The sequence below is a fragment of the Manacus vitellinus genome, unplaced genomic scaffold (assembly GCF_001715985.3).
Source record: "Manacus vitellinus isolate BGI_N305 unplaced genomic scaffold, ASM171598v3 scaffold_13_pilon, whole genome shotgun sequence".
Taxonomy (NCBI): Eukaryota; Metazoa; Chordata; class Aves; order Passeriformes; family Pipridae; genus Manacus; species Manacus vitellinus.
In genome coordinates, this window is record NW_021938999.1 from 18,435,358 (window position 1) to 18,452,089 (window position 16,732).

At 41.8% G+C, this 16,732-nt stretch overlaps 1 protein-coding gene across 9 annotated transcripts in view; it reads right to left on the reverse strand.

Moving 5' to 3' along the window:
• The window catches only part of CELF2 (CUGBP Elav-like family member 2), a 555,113-nt gene that overhangs the window by 92,477 nt on the left and 445,904 nt on the right, over nucleotides 1–16,732 (reverse strand). For all 9 annotated transcript variants that reach the window (XM_018068157.2, XM_018068154.2, XM_018068158.2 and 6 more), the window contains one exon: nucleotides 9,168–9,250. In XM_018068157.2, coding sequence (XP_017923646.1) covers nucleotides 9,168–9,250 — 83 coding nt within the window. The remainder of the gene's footprint in view (nucleotides 1–9,167; nucleotides 9,251–16,732) is intronic.

Below are 16,732 nucleotides of genomic sequence, written 5' to 3' on the forward strand. Positions count from 1 at the left end.
CTGCTTAAGACTGTTTAGCTCAATGTGGTTTTTTTTTTCTTTTGCAGTTTTTGCTTTTTTAACTTCCCTGGCACAAGGCAATAGAGATAAGCTTTTGCCAATAAATGGAGTTATGGTGGCATCTTTTTCAGTGACTGCTTCTTTGCTCCTGGAGATACTCAGGTTACAGTCTGGGAGCAAAGCCATTACCGTTTTCAGCAACAAAATGGACATTCCATCCTTTTTTTCCCACTCCTTCAGATATTATGGACCATTCCAAAAGTGAAACAAACATTAGCCTTGTCCTCTCTGGTAGTGCATTTCCTGTTAAAAGGTATTTAACACTTTAATCACAGAATCATAGAAAGGTTTGGGTTGGAAGAGACCTTAAAGACCATCTAGTTCCAAACCCCTTGCCATGGGCAGAGACACCTTCCACTAGAACAGGTTGCTTCAAGCCTCATCCTTCCTGGTCTTGAACACTTCCAGGAATGGGGCACCCACAGCTTCCCTGGGCAACCTGTTCCAGTGCCTCACCACCTTCATAGTGAGGAATTTCTTTTTAATATCTAATCTAAACCTGCCCTCTTTCAGTTTAAAGCCATTCCCCCTCGTCCCACTAATAGATATTTACTCTTTGCTTTAGAGGGTGCTGATCACTTGATCCACACACTGACAGCCTAAAATATAAGCTCTGCAACTATGCGTCTTCCATGACTGTTAGGGGTGGGAATTCTCTTTTTAGTGTCTCTAAAGGTTTTGGATGTCTACCACTACAATCAGATGAACAAGTCTGTACCCCAGATTGGTGCTTGCACCCAAATGAATCCCTGAGTATTTCCAGCAGCCCCAGGGACCCTGCTGGCAAGAGGAGGAAGGATTTCTCTGCACACCACAGGAGGAAGAGCAGACAAAGAAGTAGCTCTTCCAACTAAGCTGATGAAGATGATAACTCTTGCAGAGAAAGAGTAAAAAATCAATTATCTCTCCGGATCTGCAAAGAGTGTTTTTAATTAACCAGAATATGAATGTCCAAAGTGTGTTATTGGAGCAGAAGGCTCAATCAAGCCACCCAGTTTCACCTGGTTTTCCAGTATTATGGGGTTTTTAATGACCACAGAGAGGACAGAACTTACGTTCTCTCTCTCATCGTGCACGTTGTCACATAGAACAGCATGCTGCACCTGCACACTGTGGTTCATTACCTGACTCGGGAGAAAGCTGGCTGGGGATACCTCAGCTTCCCTCACTGCCATGGGAATGCAAACATTAAACAAGACACCACTGCAACCCTTCAATAGCAATGGACCACACAGCACAAGGTGTTTGAAGGAGGCAGCACAGCTCACAGGGCTGGACACAATGGCAGGAGGATGCTGAACAGTCTCCCTGTGATAAACATGCCATGAGGTCCAGGCTCTTCAGCAGTAACATAACTCAGATCCATGGGTGCCAAACATTGCTATCGAGGCAGGTAAATGGCATCCAAGGGCATCTCTAATGATGTTGCTTCCTGATGCCTGCAACATTGTTTACGATTTGCCTTTCTAATTTCACGACTGTAGGAGTAGTCAGACAGCTAGGAAGGCTCCCTGAACTAGTTTTTCATTACGAAGACAATTTTAATAGCTCGTGTCGTGGTGCTAATGAGGCTGACTGAAGCACCTGTACTTTCTGTTCCAGATAACAGAAAACAGCTAACACCAGCAGAAGGATAAATAGCTGTTTAAGAGAGTGCCTGGGCTATTATCCTTAGGTAAGCATCCCACCTAAATCTTGGTGAGCTTTGCAATACCCTGGGGTACTCTAGTGATGGCCTCTTGATTTTCTTCAGAGCTTTCCATTCTGAAGTATGCAGCAAAAGGTTCTCTGAATCAGTGATTTTTGGGTACCCAGCTTGGAAGTGATATCCTGTGAACTGATCCTCCACCCTCGCTGAGTAAGATGTTCTAAGTTGGACAAAACAGTCTGGAGGGATTTTGCAAAGTGATGACCTCAACTGGTTGGAGTTCTGGAAATAGGAGGTAAATTCCAGTGTCACATGCCAGAACAGTCTGGCCTTTTGGGGATGGGCTTCACATCAGTGAATTTTTCTAAGGTCAAGCCATTATTATGCATTACTTAATTTCCATCCCAATATTATTATACTGCAAAGCTGTGCAAAAAAATTCCCGAACTACTCCAAAAGAACGCTCTAAAAAAGCTAAATGCATCTAACTGCATTTGCAGCTGGGCTAATGTGCTCCTGCTTCCCACCAGATCTGCTACACCATGGAAAAGCAACAGCCTGATAGGAATGTCTGGGGTCTAAAACAGCTCATTGATGCTCATGCCCTGTGCAGCTCTTCACCTTCCTGACACACCCAGGTTTTAGGCTGGGACATAACCCCCAAGTAATGCAGATCAAGGTTTAGCCACGTTCTCCCAGTGCCTCAAGTCAATGGATCTTCCTGCATTTCCCTATTCTTGGAGAGTGTCTTCCAAATGTTTGAAGCTTTTCCAAAGAATAAAACACTTTCTAGAGCAGAGACTCATATCCAGATATCACATTACTTGAGTCAGTGCCCTCAGCACTAGGCAACCAAGTGCTGTGACTTGCTTTCTTTCACCCCCACGAGAGTTTAATACTTTCATACACAGTGGAACAGTTTCAAGAGGAGAGACAGTGACCTCTAATCTCAACTAAGTCCAGTGGTGAAGGCTCTGTTAGGTCAATTCAAGTTAAATCCTTTCAACAAACAAGTCAGAGAGGATATGAGCTGCATTCTCCTGACATGCCAGAAAGTTATCCTAATGATCAGGCTGTACAGGAAGGTGAATTTGACCCCCCATCCTTCACTGAGAAAAAGGGACAATATAACTATGAATTAAACGTTTTGCTCAATTTAGAGAAGTTGTTTTCACTTGGTCAATATTCCCCTCTCCCTACACCTGCACAACACACATCATTCTGCCATTAAGCTGCACGTTCAGCTACTTACAGGGATTTCATTGGGTTCCTAAATCACTTTTTTCCATTTTATGAATCCAAGGCTGGTGATCCATTAGGCGTTTCACAGCAATTGTAGGTGCAAACCCAGCCTTTCTAACAAGGTACCTGAATTTAGTGCAAATATTGATTTTTCATTGAAGTGACAAAGTCAGTGCAACATTTTTTGGAGGGGCAGAGGTGGAAGTGGTGTGTTTGCATAATAAAAAACCACTTTTCTTCTTTCTGAGCTGGGCAAAATTTATCCATTTGAATTGTATTTTAAGGGAAGGAATAGGCCTGATTCACTTTTTTAACATCACTCAATGTCTTATAGCTCAGTTTCTAGGAATAGATGCTCCCTGGGAATTCTCTGCTTTCCCATCTGCTTATTTTTATAATTTAAACAGTTCTAGACTTTTTGGATCCTTCATTAAGCAGCGTTTGGCCATGCTATATGGGTACTGAATTAGTTTAATTTGTCATCATAAATCAATCACTGCAATCCCTTAACTAACTTAATTGCTCTTTGAATTCCCTTTCTGTTTGTCAAAATCTCTCAAAATCATGGATATATCATATTCAGGCTATTATTCAAGTCGTATTGGATGATTACCTTTTTATTACAGGTAATTTTTACATGATGTTCCTATAATACTGCCAAACCGTAAGGTCTAAAGCAGAGAAGGGAGCTGGATATTAAAACACTACTCCAGAATGGAGTATGCCAGGATAGTTATTAGAAAGGAGCTCATAATGTAAAATGAAAATCAGAAATATATTTGGGGTTTTTGCTTCTTGTTGGACAGATGGTATTTTATCAGAAGCTGAATGAGGTTTCATAGAAAGTTGTCATGGGTGCCTGCATCTGGCAAAAAAGGAAGCCATGAATATTTTACAAAACAGATCCTACAAACTCCACCTTGCTGTTAAAATATTAAGAGCTTTCTCAAAACTGTATTTCTCCATTGTTAAACTCTTAATTAAATTAATCCATACAGCTAACATCCTAATTTCATGCCAGAACTTCACTACAAATGGTTTGCTGCTACTTGGAAAATGTATATCCCAATTGAAATAAGAACCACGCAAACCATGAGTCTGTTAAAAGCATGGAAGTGCAGTGGCCTAAATAGGTGTGGGTTGTTAATTATTTCTGTGATAACCTTAGGTATGAGGATATATCAAAAAATGTACATAAAGGCAATAAACAATTGTTGTCATGTCCAATCTATCTAACTTCAACTACAGAGCAAAGACTCCAAAGAGTTTTAGGTGTAGATTTTACCAATGGATGCCCATTGATTCCAGACCTCAAACAGCCTCTGTATGAGATTAAAGGTACATTTATTCAGTCATTTGGCTCCGAGAATCCAACCAACATATACTGTTCTTGTGTTACCTATCTGCACTTAACTCTTGCCAGGAAATCCTACCAGGTTCACTAGTTAGCAAACCAGAGCACGTTCTGTTTTTAAAATAGAGCATGTTAAAACTAAAACAAAGAAGAAATGTCAGTGCCATGAAGGCAGTTAAAGCAGTCCCTACATAAGGCTCTTTGAGGTTTGCCCTCTATACAGAAGCCAATTTTCACTAAGTAGCAAATTAGAGCATGGGGGAACCAAGATTATTACATCTAATGGAAGGTACAGAATAAATTTAGATGGGTGGAATTTATTGGATTATTCTGTTTAGGGAATAGAAGTTAAAACACCTCTAACGAAGCCATGAGATTCTTAATGAAGATGAGACTAGTTAAGGCCTCAGTTCTACATCTCAGCCCAAAGAAGCAGATTTCTAAGATCATTATTACATTCAAATTGAGGTTTTCCCTTTTCTCCCTTCTGCCTTTTAAAACAAAAATCAAAATGAACACTACAAGAAAACCTGACTCTAAGCTGAACAATACAAACCGCATCCGTATGAGCTATGAGGATATCAGCTGTGTGCTTCCATGTTATATTTGAAAAGACACATCTGAAAAGTCATGTTGTTCATTTACAAGACATAAAAGCTACTTGTGATTCCAGCACCAAGTAAACAGAAGAGAACTGTCCCTGTTTCGTTGATCTGATTTATATATAACAATATGCCTGTATTTCTCAAACACTGCATATCTTCCCTGCCTAGCAGCAATCCTACATAACGAGTGATATCTAAATACATTTTTTGGGGAAGATAAAAGCTCCATTATATGACAAGGAATATTATGACTAACAGAGAGATTATACTAATCATGAGTAAGAAAGATGATGTTTGATCCTACTTGTGCAGAAAGTTTTTTAAAATTTTTTAAAAAAATCTTTTAAATGAATTTCTATCCTCAGGAAAATGATTAAAACCAGAAAAGCCTTGAGATGTCAGCTGGTGACATGTTTTTCTTCTTTATCTTTCTTTTTTGTTGTTGTTGCTGTGAAAAAAAAATATCTGAGAGAATACAGCAAAGTGCATCATTAACTTCTTATTAATTTTATAATACAAAGGCAATTCAGTTAAAATAGTAGTGCTGCAACTTTAAATTACAGAACTAGCTTGGTATTTAATGAGAGATTTAGCACAGCAGGGTTTCTGTTAAATTAAGTTGTGCCTTCACATCACAGTGGGAAAACAGGTGTATATTGGTTTAGAATTATGGAAATGTTGACTAATTCCAAGGCTTGTAATCAAACAGCAAGGCACCCTGCAATATTTTCTTCCAAGATCCTGCATTAATCATTTATATCTGGTCTTATTTTCTTCATGTCCACTAAAAGGGTGCAGCTCAAAGGAGCAGATCAAGCGCTCGTGTTTTCATGTCTCTGTTAAGGATGAGGTCCAGGCAAAAAGCAAAGATAGAGACAGAGCACTGCAGGCTTTGCTCAAATACCTACTTAAATTAAACTGAACATGCAGGCTTGGAAGGGGGATGAATTTCACACTAAAAAACCCACTTTTTTGGCTCCACTGGTGCCGATCCAAAACCTCCTTACTGAGCCACACGGAGCAGGTCTGCATTTAAGAAATGAAGAGACCACCCCAAAAATAATCTAGGCTCATTCATTTAATGAAGACAGAGGTATTTTCCTCCATGCCTCTGCAGCAGCGCAGGTTACACCTGAATGCAGGTAAAACACAGATGATTTCCAAGCACCACAGCATCCCTACAGCCCCCTGCTCCTGCCTCTGCCAGCTTTCCTTACCTTACACTAATAAATCACTTGCCTTTGCCTCGGATTTTCTTCCTGGGCTATTTAAGGATGCCTTATCTGATGCATGGTGGTATTACAGCAAAAGTGGAAGGCACAGATTCTTTTGTTTCCAGGAGATACCTTATTACTGAACCTCCTACCGACCATACCTCATTTACTGGAAGCAAGCTGACACTTGATGCCCAAATGAACCTGATCCAAATTCATCCCTTGTTGCAGCTCTGCCAGAAGATTGCTTCCATTTGCTCTGAGATTATTTCACACATGGACCCATCCACTACCAATTCCTGCTTGTTCAGTAAAAGCTGCTTAGCAGGCAAGAGGAACAATACAGAAATTGCTAAAATTCATATATGGAGAATCCTGCTAATGTGAAGTGTTTTCAGCACGTGTGCCACAACTTTAAAGCATGCTTAAATGAAGTTATTTTGGGCATACACAGATGCAGCATAACAGTATCTCCATATACGCTGAATGTCAGCATACTGCACGTGCAAAATATAGAATCTGTTATATAATATATGCTGAGTCATCCTGAAGGACAAGTAGTAGATTTGTATTCAAGTTGCTTCTCTTTATTGGAGGTGCCCATTTAAAAAGTAGGTATAACTACTTATCTCAACATAAAATCTAAACATCTCTGGCTCTATCAGGCCCCAGAGTCACAGGGATGCAATTTCCACATTTCCTTAAAAGGAAAGTTTGCAACCTCACAGTCAGGACATAAAAACTCATCTTGGAAAGACAAAGAACTAGAGAGAGCTTTAGAAAAACTACTATTTTTGAAATTTAAAAAAAAAAATCAAAAGGTACAGCAGTGCCTTTAACTGCTGCCTGCTCATTAGCTGTGCAAAAGTGAAGGAGAAAATGATGCACTGCTCAAGTAAGATGCAACGCAGAGCTGAGCCAGCTTTGCCATCTGAATGTGTAGAAGTCAGAGGAGGAGTCTGCCTCTCCCTGTCACCCACTGAGATAACTAAGATCTCTCAAAACACAGCAACCAGCTTGAGGGGCTCAGGGAATAACAGAGGAGTAAAGTGGCTGAGGTAGCTGGGGTTATTTAGCCTGGAGAACAGGAGGCTCAGGGGAGATTTTAAGGCTCCCTACAACTACCTGAAAGGAGGTTGTAGCCAGGTGGGGGTCAGGCTCTTCTCCCAGGTAACCAGCGACAGGACAAGAGGAAATGACCTTGAGCTGTGCCAGGGGAGGCTCAGATTGGACATTAGAAAGAACTTCACTGAAAAGGTGGTCAAGCATTGGAACGGGCTGCTCAGGGAAGTAGTGGAGTCACCATCCCTGGAAGTGTTCAAAAAACAACTGGACGTGGCACTCAGTGCCATGGTCTAGTTGACATGGTGGTGCTCGCCCAAAGGTTGGACTCAATGATCTTGGAAGTCTTTTCCAACCCTAACAATTCTATGTTTCTAAAAGGACCCTCTCTATTTCTAGGAGAAGTGATGTGTAGATCTTGCAGCAGAGCTTCAGGGATGCTGTCTGGGCAGGGTGCTGCTCCAGCAGCTCAGGACCACCTCCACTAGAGTGTCCATCCAATCTGCACAGCCATTTGACTCAAAGCATGTTGGAGAGCAGTTATTCAGTGAGTTGGTTTAAGTGCAACATTAGCTGAATTGGGTTAGAGCACTCATCCAAGGGCTTGGCTTTTCCTGGCAGTGGAGATGGGAAACAACAAGGAAATCACCTTTCAGAGCCTTCATTTCTCTCTGAGGATGACACATCCCTCCCGTACAACCTTAATGTCAAGCCTGCTATTGGGAGGCTTGTAAGGTCTTGACACTGCCCCTTTTGAGAGCCAGTTGCTGGAAAACATCACTTGAATCTCAAGTGCCGCAATTTTTCTCCTGTTTTCCTGTGGCTGGCCTACCTCTGCAGATTTCCTACCACCACTTAGGGCATTTACACCTGAAAATGACAGAGGACTTCCATTTTGCCTTGGTGAATTAGCAGGATTCATAGGTAACTGTCCCACGTACTTCTCTAGGCTGGTTATTTCCATGACAGATAAGGTGGCTTTCCTAACAGGAGTTGCATAAAGTGAGCTGGCCAGATGTGAATTTTTCAAACATATAGTGTCCAATTTCACATATAGCACATAGGAACTTAAAGCAGATATTGGCCATATAACTCTCAGTCCAGTCAATGCTCTCTTCATTTATATAGTGTATTTATTTATTTTCATGTCTGTAACCAGACACTTCAAACATATACTTCAACATTTCTCCTACATCAAGAGGGAATAAACCTCCATCCTTTATCTTTTTTTCTTTTCTATCCTCAAAATATTTGGCTGTGTTCAGCAGGAAAAATGAAAAGTGTGGAACAAGAAAATTTCAGAGTTAAGACATGCAATTACCAGTGATATACTTCTCTCTAGCCCTGCAATTTAAATATAAACTGCCATAGGAAAACGCAAGGAACACTTTGTACAACACAATCGTGACTGTTTTGAGTGCTGGTGTGAGTTATCAGTGGGAGCAGGTGGTGAGGAGAGGTGGTGGCAGGGAACAGGATGACACTGTGCAAGCAGCAATGTGGCACCACAACATCCTGAGATGGGCAGCCACCACACTGATGTTTTCAAGTTGCTTAGAAACCATGTGGATAAAGGCTGCATTTAACAAAGCTGGCTGTTTCTTGTCTTTTGCTCCTCTCTCCCTTTTGAAACTTGAAGTCCTGTTGGCGTAGTGTTTTTCTGCCGTATTTTTCCCCCTCTCTCTCCCTCCCTCCCCCTTAAATAAATAAAAATTAGAAATGAATCTACATTGCACTTTGGTCACTGCCTTTAGTCAGCAGGTATCAGCACTATTTCCAGCCAAGGGACTTTCTACAGAAGAGCAGCTGCCCGTGGAAATGATGCCATTGCTACAGGACTGGCACTGGTACAGGACAGACCATCAGGTTTGCCACCCTCCTTGCAGAGATCAAGGTCATTTGGGGCACCAAGCAGTACCGAGAGTAAAAGGGCTATTTTTCTGGCAGTAAAATAATTAAGATCAAAAAATAAATGTACTCACCCCAGGTAAAGTTTTAATATTGTGCAGTGCATTCTGTGCCTCAAGAGCAGCTTTTCTTGTATAAAATGTTACGAAACAACAACCTATAGAGAGAAATGAAAAGCTTTCAGAAATTAGTGAGTACGATTTGTAAGAGTACAATAGGCAGGGAGAAAAAACAGTGGTTGAACAACACAATATGAAAGCTGGAAATGTGAATTATCCCGAGGCTGCCTGAATGACATGAATAAAAGAAAGCCTGTTTGGTTTAAAATAAAAAGTCCCCTCCTGTGCATTGCATCTATAGCACACCTACATTGTTAGTGAACTGTAATCACTTAGAAATTGTTAACCAAAATCCAATTGGCTTTGTACAGTGTAAATAAGGTTATATTTTTCTGAAGGCTCCCCATTATACTTTGAATATAAGCAACATGGCAAGCTCAAGCAGCAGGAATTCATTGTTGCATCCCAGGCAGAAAATCAGGTTAAAGCAGGACCTTATTTAAAGGGCCTTACATAAAAGAGCTAAGGTTGGTTCCCCTCCTTTTTGAAACCAGGCAGGACCGGAGGTAGGACACTCATCTCAGTTGCAAGAATGAAAAATAAGCTACAGGAGAATTCACCATGGTGGGATAATGGAGGCTGCTGATGGTTGACAGTGTAAAGGGAGGCTCTGCTCACCCTGCATCTGCCTAATCTTCAGTAAAGAGGGTGGGTTTAGTTGCCTTAATCCTGTGGTTTTCCCTTTGACAGCACGGTACAACTGGGTGGTCTGTGGGACGGGTTGCTGCCACTTTCTCCACTGCAAACATGTTAAGTAGCTTTTGTGGCAACACACACAACCCAGGCAGCTCAACACCACCCCCAGGGCGAGGTCAGGGCTCACAGGTAGATCCCCAAGGGAAGAGCTATAATGCGACAGGCATGGGACAAACAACAGGGACCAGGATTTGCCTCGCTGCAATCCGTAATGTCCCAGCCCTAATCCTGGGCGTGCACAGGGTTCATGCAGAGAATTTACAGAGGGAGGTCCTTGTTGCCAGTGAGATGTTCAACACAACATCCCAGCTTGTGACTTCAGCTTTATTTTCAGCGGGAGGGAAACCACTTTGAGAGCACCACTTGCCACACTTATGTCCATAACACAAGATTGCAGGTACAGACATAAGGAGAATTCATGCTGGGAAAGCTCCCATCTAGCACAGTAAATCAGTGATGCAGGAATATCCTTAGGGAATAATTGGTTGCTATTCTATCCACAGGGGAAATACGGTGGGGCTGAATCCAGCCCTTGTCCCACGGATATGGGCAGTCCCTGCTTTGGAACCACAGTAAGGAGAGAATCCAAAGCTCCTATAGAGCTTGTGGATGCAGATGTGGTGTTTGGTGACCCAGCTACTATGGGGAGAGGGAAAACATGCTGGGGAATGCCGGCTGGGAGGTAGAAGTGGCTCCTGAAGTAAAAACCAACTTCGCATCACACAAGATGATGCAGGTTTTACTGATGAATCCGAAAGCAACCTTGTTCTCTTAAGCACAGTCAGAGGTTTGTTACAACTCCAGAGAAATGTCAAAACCAATCAGCAAATAAAAGAAACCTGGGCTCACGAGCCTTGGTATTCCCTTGGAGCATGACACAGATAAAATAATCTGTGCTTTAGGCAGGGAGCAAAGATGATGTTTGCATCAGCTCCCTTATGTTGGCCAAGGTGAAGCATCCCAGCCCATCTGACATGCCCACTTGTGCTCAGCCATGCAGCATCCTCATAATGGCAAAGGAGACAAGGAGAGGGCGTGCACAGCAGAACACAGCAAACATTGTGACTGTGTAGAGGTGGTCCTTGGACGGAAGGGCTGAATCCAGAATGGCCCCTCTGCTGCCTCTTGCTTGGCTCAATCCCTGCATGGCACTGGGAATCCTCCCTCCAGCTCTGCAGCCAGACCAGCAACAATCATTACCTCCATAACAAGCAAAGGTGTCCATGTATTCCCAGCTGGAATACAGCGAGTTTATCCCTGACACAGAAAATCACTTGCAGGCACTACAACACATGGGCAGGCAGGTAATGCAGACATAACACAGCTGAGAGAAACATTTTTCATACTGCCAACAGCTTCTTTAAAATTTCACACTTTATGATGGAGATGGTTTAATAATTATTTCAGTAAGTGGAACACTGTTCTCAGGGATGTGGCACAAACAGCCACAGCCTGTTTGTGCTTCTTGTGAGTGTTTGTAAACCTTTTATTTCACTGGAAAATTCTGAAAAATTGAATTATTTTTCTCCAGAATGAAAATAGGAAAAATAGAAAAATAGGAAACAAATCCGAGTTTGTGACATTTAATAGTGCAACTTTGAGACAACACTGCAGCATTTTTCTATCCTGCTAGCTAGTCCCAAAGTCTATCTTCTATTATTTCTTCATTTATTAGATTTTTAATATATAGCTTTTTAACCAGGAGAGAGAATTCAGAGGGGAAAATATCAAGCTGTAATCACAAGTTTGCAATTGCCATGTCCTTTTCCATGGGCCCGAAGAGTTTCATTTTAGATTTCAGCTCTGTGGGTTCATTCTGATAAGGAGAAGTTTGAAATCTATTGGTTTATCATTCTTGGCACTACTTGAAAGAACTGCACTTGAAAGATGAATATGCTGTGAAATACCCTTTAACCGGTCATTTTTGGGAAGTAATAGCTCAGGATAGAAAAATGTGTCTGTGAATGAGGGCTGGAAGAAAACAGTAGCTTAATGGGAAATATGCAGGTGTTTCAGGCAGGTTATCGGACCTTGACAAAAATGAAGACTTCTAAGCTCACAGACTGACACTTCTGAAAATGCACATGGATAAAAATTTTTCTCTGGACACATTTGTGTTGTAACTTCTTAAAAAAAAAAATCAAACCCACAACAAGACCCAGTTTACTGTGGTTTGAGGAGAGTATGGACACCTTATTGTGGACACCTGAATCTGCTGCAGAGGTCAGGGCTGGACTCGAAAATAAGAAAACACAGAAGAACAGAAAAGGCAACAGAGCATGTGGTCCCCAAGGAAATGCTATCTCTCAGCCTATGGACTTTCCAGAGTTTCTTGCTGCCATGTTATGTAAACTGCATTGAAGATACCTTCAGTGTAAAATCTCTTTGGCTCAGTACATAAGAGAAAGTACCAAATTCAGTCTTTTCTGAAGAAATATTGGAAGGGAAGATACCTGTGTAAAAGGATATGGCTAATCTGTGCTTTAGGACTAGTAGCTGTCCCCTGCTGAAAGACCTTCCTCCCTCCATTTTCCCAAAGTAAACGTAATATTGCCAAAGACAAACAAATGGCCCAACTGGAAAAGAAAAAGTACGTTTCCTACTGAAATAAAAACAAAAAAATGCAACCCTCCCCTCTCCAGCCTCCTGCACACATAATCTTGGCTTCATCACCAACAAACTCGACAGCAGCTTGAACCACAATGAGGCTTTTCTGACACCCAAATAACTCAAAGCCTGGCAGTGATAACCTTCTCCCCTCCTAGTCAGGGCAACTTAAAATGTGAATTGGTTTGTGGACATGGTTCTGCCAATCCTCAGCAGCCTGAAATACAGCCCAGTTTAACTCCACGTGGGTTAGTCTATTCTTGCCCAGAGGCACGGGAGCTTGTGCTACCAGTCAGTGCCTCCAAAGCAGCAAATCTCCTGCGCTCTGCTAAGCTGGTTGTGCTCTACTTGGAACAGTATTTACTACAGCGTAAGACATTTCTTCTTTGTACCTTGAAAAAAATACTGAATGAATCATGCAGATCCCTACAGTCCCTTAAGGACATCGGCAACAACTTCATGGCTATCCTGCCAGATGCTTGAACAGACTGAATAAAACCTGCCACTCCGTGCTGCTCAGCATCTAATGGCAACAAATGGGATGCCTGAGAAACAACAGCAGAAAACAGCCCTACTTCTCAAGGCATCTGACAAGCAAACACTTCAGTGTGGACACTACAATGCTCAACTTCAACACCTCATAAAAAAAAAGGGAAAAGATCTTTTATTTCAGCTTGGTTTTTTTCTCTCTCTCTCTTCCTGCCCTCCCCACCCCCCCCCTTTATCTTTTTTTCAAAGGAAATTTAGTGCCAGAAAAAGACCTCAAGGTCCCAGCCATTGGGAGAGAGTTGACACATTCAATTCTCCATGACACATTCAATTCACAAGCCCTTGCTCAGCCTGCCAAAGGCACCAATTAGCACCAGTGGTGGTGATTTTTTTTTATTTAATTTCCACAGAAACCTGTTTAGCAAGACAGTGACACGGGCAAAACACCTTGTGTATAGCTAGAAACAGCTTTATGTGAGTCACCGTCAAAGATGGCAGCGACGGATTACAGGGGGACCACGAAGCCACAGGTTCACTAAAGCAGTCATTTAGGAGTTAGGGATGGGAAAAAGAAGAGCAAGTGGTGAGGGCTCTCACACCACTGCAGCCATGAATTTCTGCTGACAGAGAACCTGGGTTTTTGGAGGACACGTGTGCGTTGTGGAATTATGACAAATCGCAGTTTTCACCATGAAACTTCAAAAAATGCCGTTCCTCCTGTTAGCAAGAGGGATTTTTTCAAAGAGCTGTTAGTGACCTTATGCAATGGGACTTCTCCTCCCGTGTGACTTCTGCTCTATGGCCCACATTTACCTCCCAGCAGAGCAGTCATGTCTTTGTTAGGCTGTAAGATACAGCTGCGTGACATCGCTAGGAGCTCCGCCATGTCATTATTTTTATCACTTTCTCACAATTCAAACACAGACTAATTACTCCATGAGAGCTGTTTACATTTCTAATTTTGAACAACTAACAAAGGGAAGCTCTCCTCCACTCGGAGATGTGGCTTACACGGTCCTCATTGGCATTTAACGGCACTGGGATCTGTGTAAGAGGCTTAATCTCTCAGCCAGGATTTCATGCTTGAATGAATACAGCAACCTCCATCTTGCTTCGGGTGTGAAAAAGTCTCTCACAGCTCTATAAACTGACTATACAATTCCTAAGTTAAAGTTACCAGGAATTACACACATGCATCAACACGAGAAAATAACCCTTCGATGTGGACAGGAATTAAAACACATTGTTCTGCAAGATGCTCTGAGGTTTTAATTTGCTTGAAGAAAAATATTCTGCAGTTTTCTCTGGCCTGAAAATTTAACTTTTGGGAATTAAAAGAGAAAAGAGACAGGAGGAAAAACCCCCTCATATTTGTTGGTCTGATTTATTAGTTTCTATAGTTTTCAACTGTCAAAATTTGTCAGTTTGGATCTCTCTGCATTGTGCATATTATCACCTGCTGCCAGTATCTGAACCCTAACCATGGGGTATAGAAATACAAGAGCTTATCAGGGAGCCTGCAAAGCCTGCAACAACTTAAAAGTATGAAATTTGCTTTACCTTCTAGACTAATAAAATAAACACTTCAAAACAGCTATAATGATTATCTGATGATTGAACTCTGTATTCTTTTAGCAAGTAATGGAATCCTGGCAGACAAATTCAATTCAAAATACATTCACATTCAGGACATCAACAAAGTCATCATGTTGTGAATTGAAAATTCCTTTAAAGGCTGCGTTTGAATTCTAAGGGGCTGACAGATCAAGGGACTGAAGGCCCTGGAAGGCTAAATGAGTGAAGTCCCGCTATGTTTCTTTCTTTCTGTGAATGAAGCTCACTTTTGTGTGTGCATTTGCAAGCAGAACAGGTGCTGGCTTCATACAAGCCTGGAATCTCAATGGGGACAGTAGCTTCTTGTCAATCCAGTAGAGTTCAAGCTAGTTTAAGTTAAGGAGGATTTCTTTTTCTTGTTATTTTTTTTCCCCTCCAAATGTTCCTCTCCAGATTTCCACATTCGCTCCTCCACCACCAAAAGTTAAACATTAACACTGCTCTGTAAATCACAAACAGCTGCCTGAACAGTGTGATTTGCAACCAAACCCACCACGACCTGTAATGTCTTTTTCCAAAAGACAGTGAAGACATTAAAAATTCTTTTCCACTAAAGCCACTGAGAAGACCTATTGCAACAAGGAGTTCAGGTGCGTGGTTGGGCAATGAGATTTTTCACATTTGTTACATTTGGTGCAGTGCAATGGGAGCCTTGCCTGGCAGTTTTTCTGTGTTACAGTTAGTGTGCAACTAGCTAACCTCCATTGAAGACACCACTCTAGTATTAGGAGAGGTGTTTCAAGTATTAAGAGATTTTTGTTGGCGGATTCCATAAAAAAAACAGAGAAAAACGTGAACTGCCTGAATAGCAAATACAGCCATTTCTGACAAAGGATTCCAGAAATAAAAATCCAACTGTTTTTAAAATTCTGCTGAACAGAAAAAGAAGGTTGCTAAGACAGGGATGCATTTTGATTCCTACCTGCACCATCCTCATGCCCTATTGTATATGGAGTCACTGGAGAGCACAATGGCAACGATTCTCTCCCGAAGCAATCCCTGATAGAATTGCCGAATACTGCAGAAATCAACCTTTAATGATGCCACCTCCCAATTAGCTCAGGTTTGCTAATAGTTTGATATAATTGGCACCCTGATGGAAACCGTATTACCAGTCCTGTCACCAGCCAGGAAACCTCATTGCCACTCTAATGACAGCACATATTATAGCAGTGCCACTTCTAATATTAATACATTAGCTGAATGTAGGCAGGGACTCACATGTGAGAAGGATTCACAACTGGGACGTGCCAAATTCCACCCCGTGCTCTGTTTTCCCTCCTGGCTGTAAAATGCAGGGTGGCAGTGCCCCAGCCCCAGACTGCCCCCGTTGCCCCACTGGCATCGAAGCCCAAATGCTCCAGGCTGGTAACAGCCCTGTAAATGGCCAGTGAAAAATGATCCCATGGAGCTCAATTTTTTCTCTCCATGCCTTGCAAGTTATGACGGCCTTTCTGTTAATTGGCCACAAGTCCTAGTTTGCTGTCAGCCTTCAGCTGCACCGGGGAGCTCTTTTGGAGGAGTCACACTCTGTCATTCCTGTACCCTTGTGAATACAAATGCTCTCTATAAATGTCCTCTGCCTACAAAATGGAAGTGGTTTTTTTTTTTCTTTTTTTTTTTTTTTTGACCTAGATTAGATCTGCTGCATTTTCAAGCCTTTTGGGAAAGCGACTAAGAACTAATATGCACCGGTTAGTGTGCCACAACACTTCCCTACCCATTATTATGTAAATTTTTACTAAAGTGTGACACAGATAGAAAAGATATCAAGGGCAAAATTGCCAGAATCTACTTTTCTTGCTCTGTGAAATAAGCCACTTATATTAAACTGTTTTAAATGGCTAATAGCTGTACACGTATCTGAAGAATTTCAATGTACGGTTTTTCATATAGGACAATGGCAGCTTTTGCAAATTCCTGAGCTCTCCTGCTGACTGTGTAATAAATGGAAAGCAAATGGCCAGAATTCTGGTACTCTCTGCTTTACTTCTGAAGGAAGGGGCCAACTTCCACATCTGCAGCTTGGCAATAATCATATGATACTTGCACTAGATGGTGATAAAGGAGGAAAAAAAAAGTAAATGCAGAATTAGATTCTATACCTGGTGGCA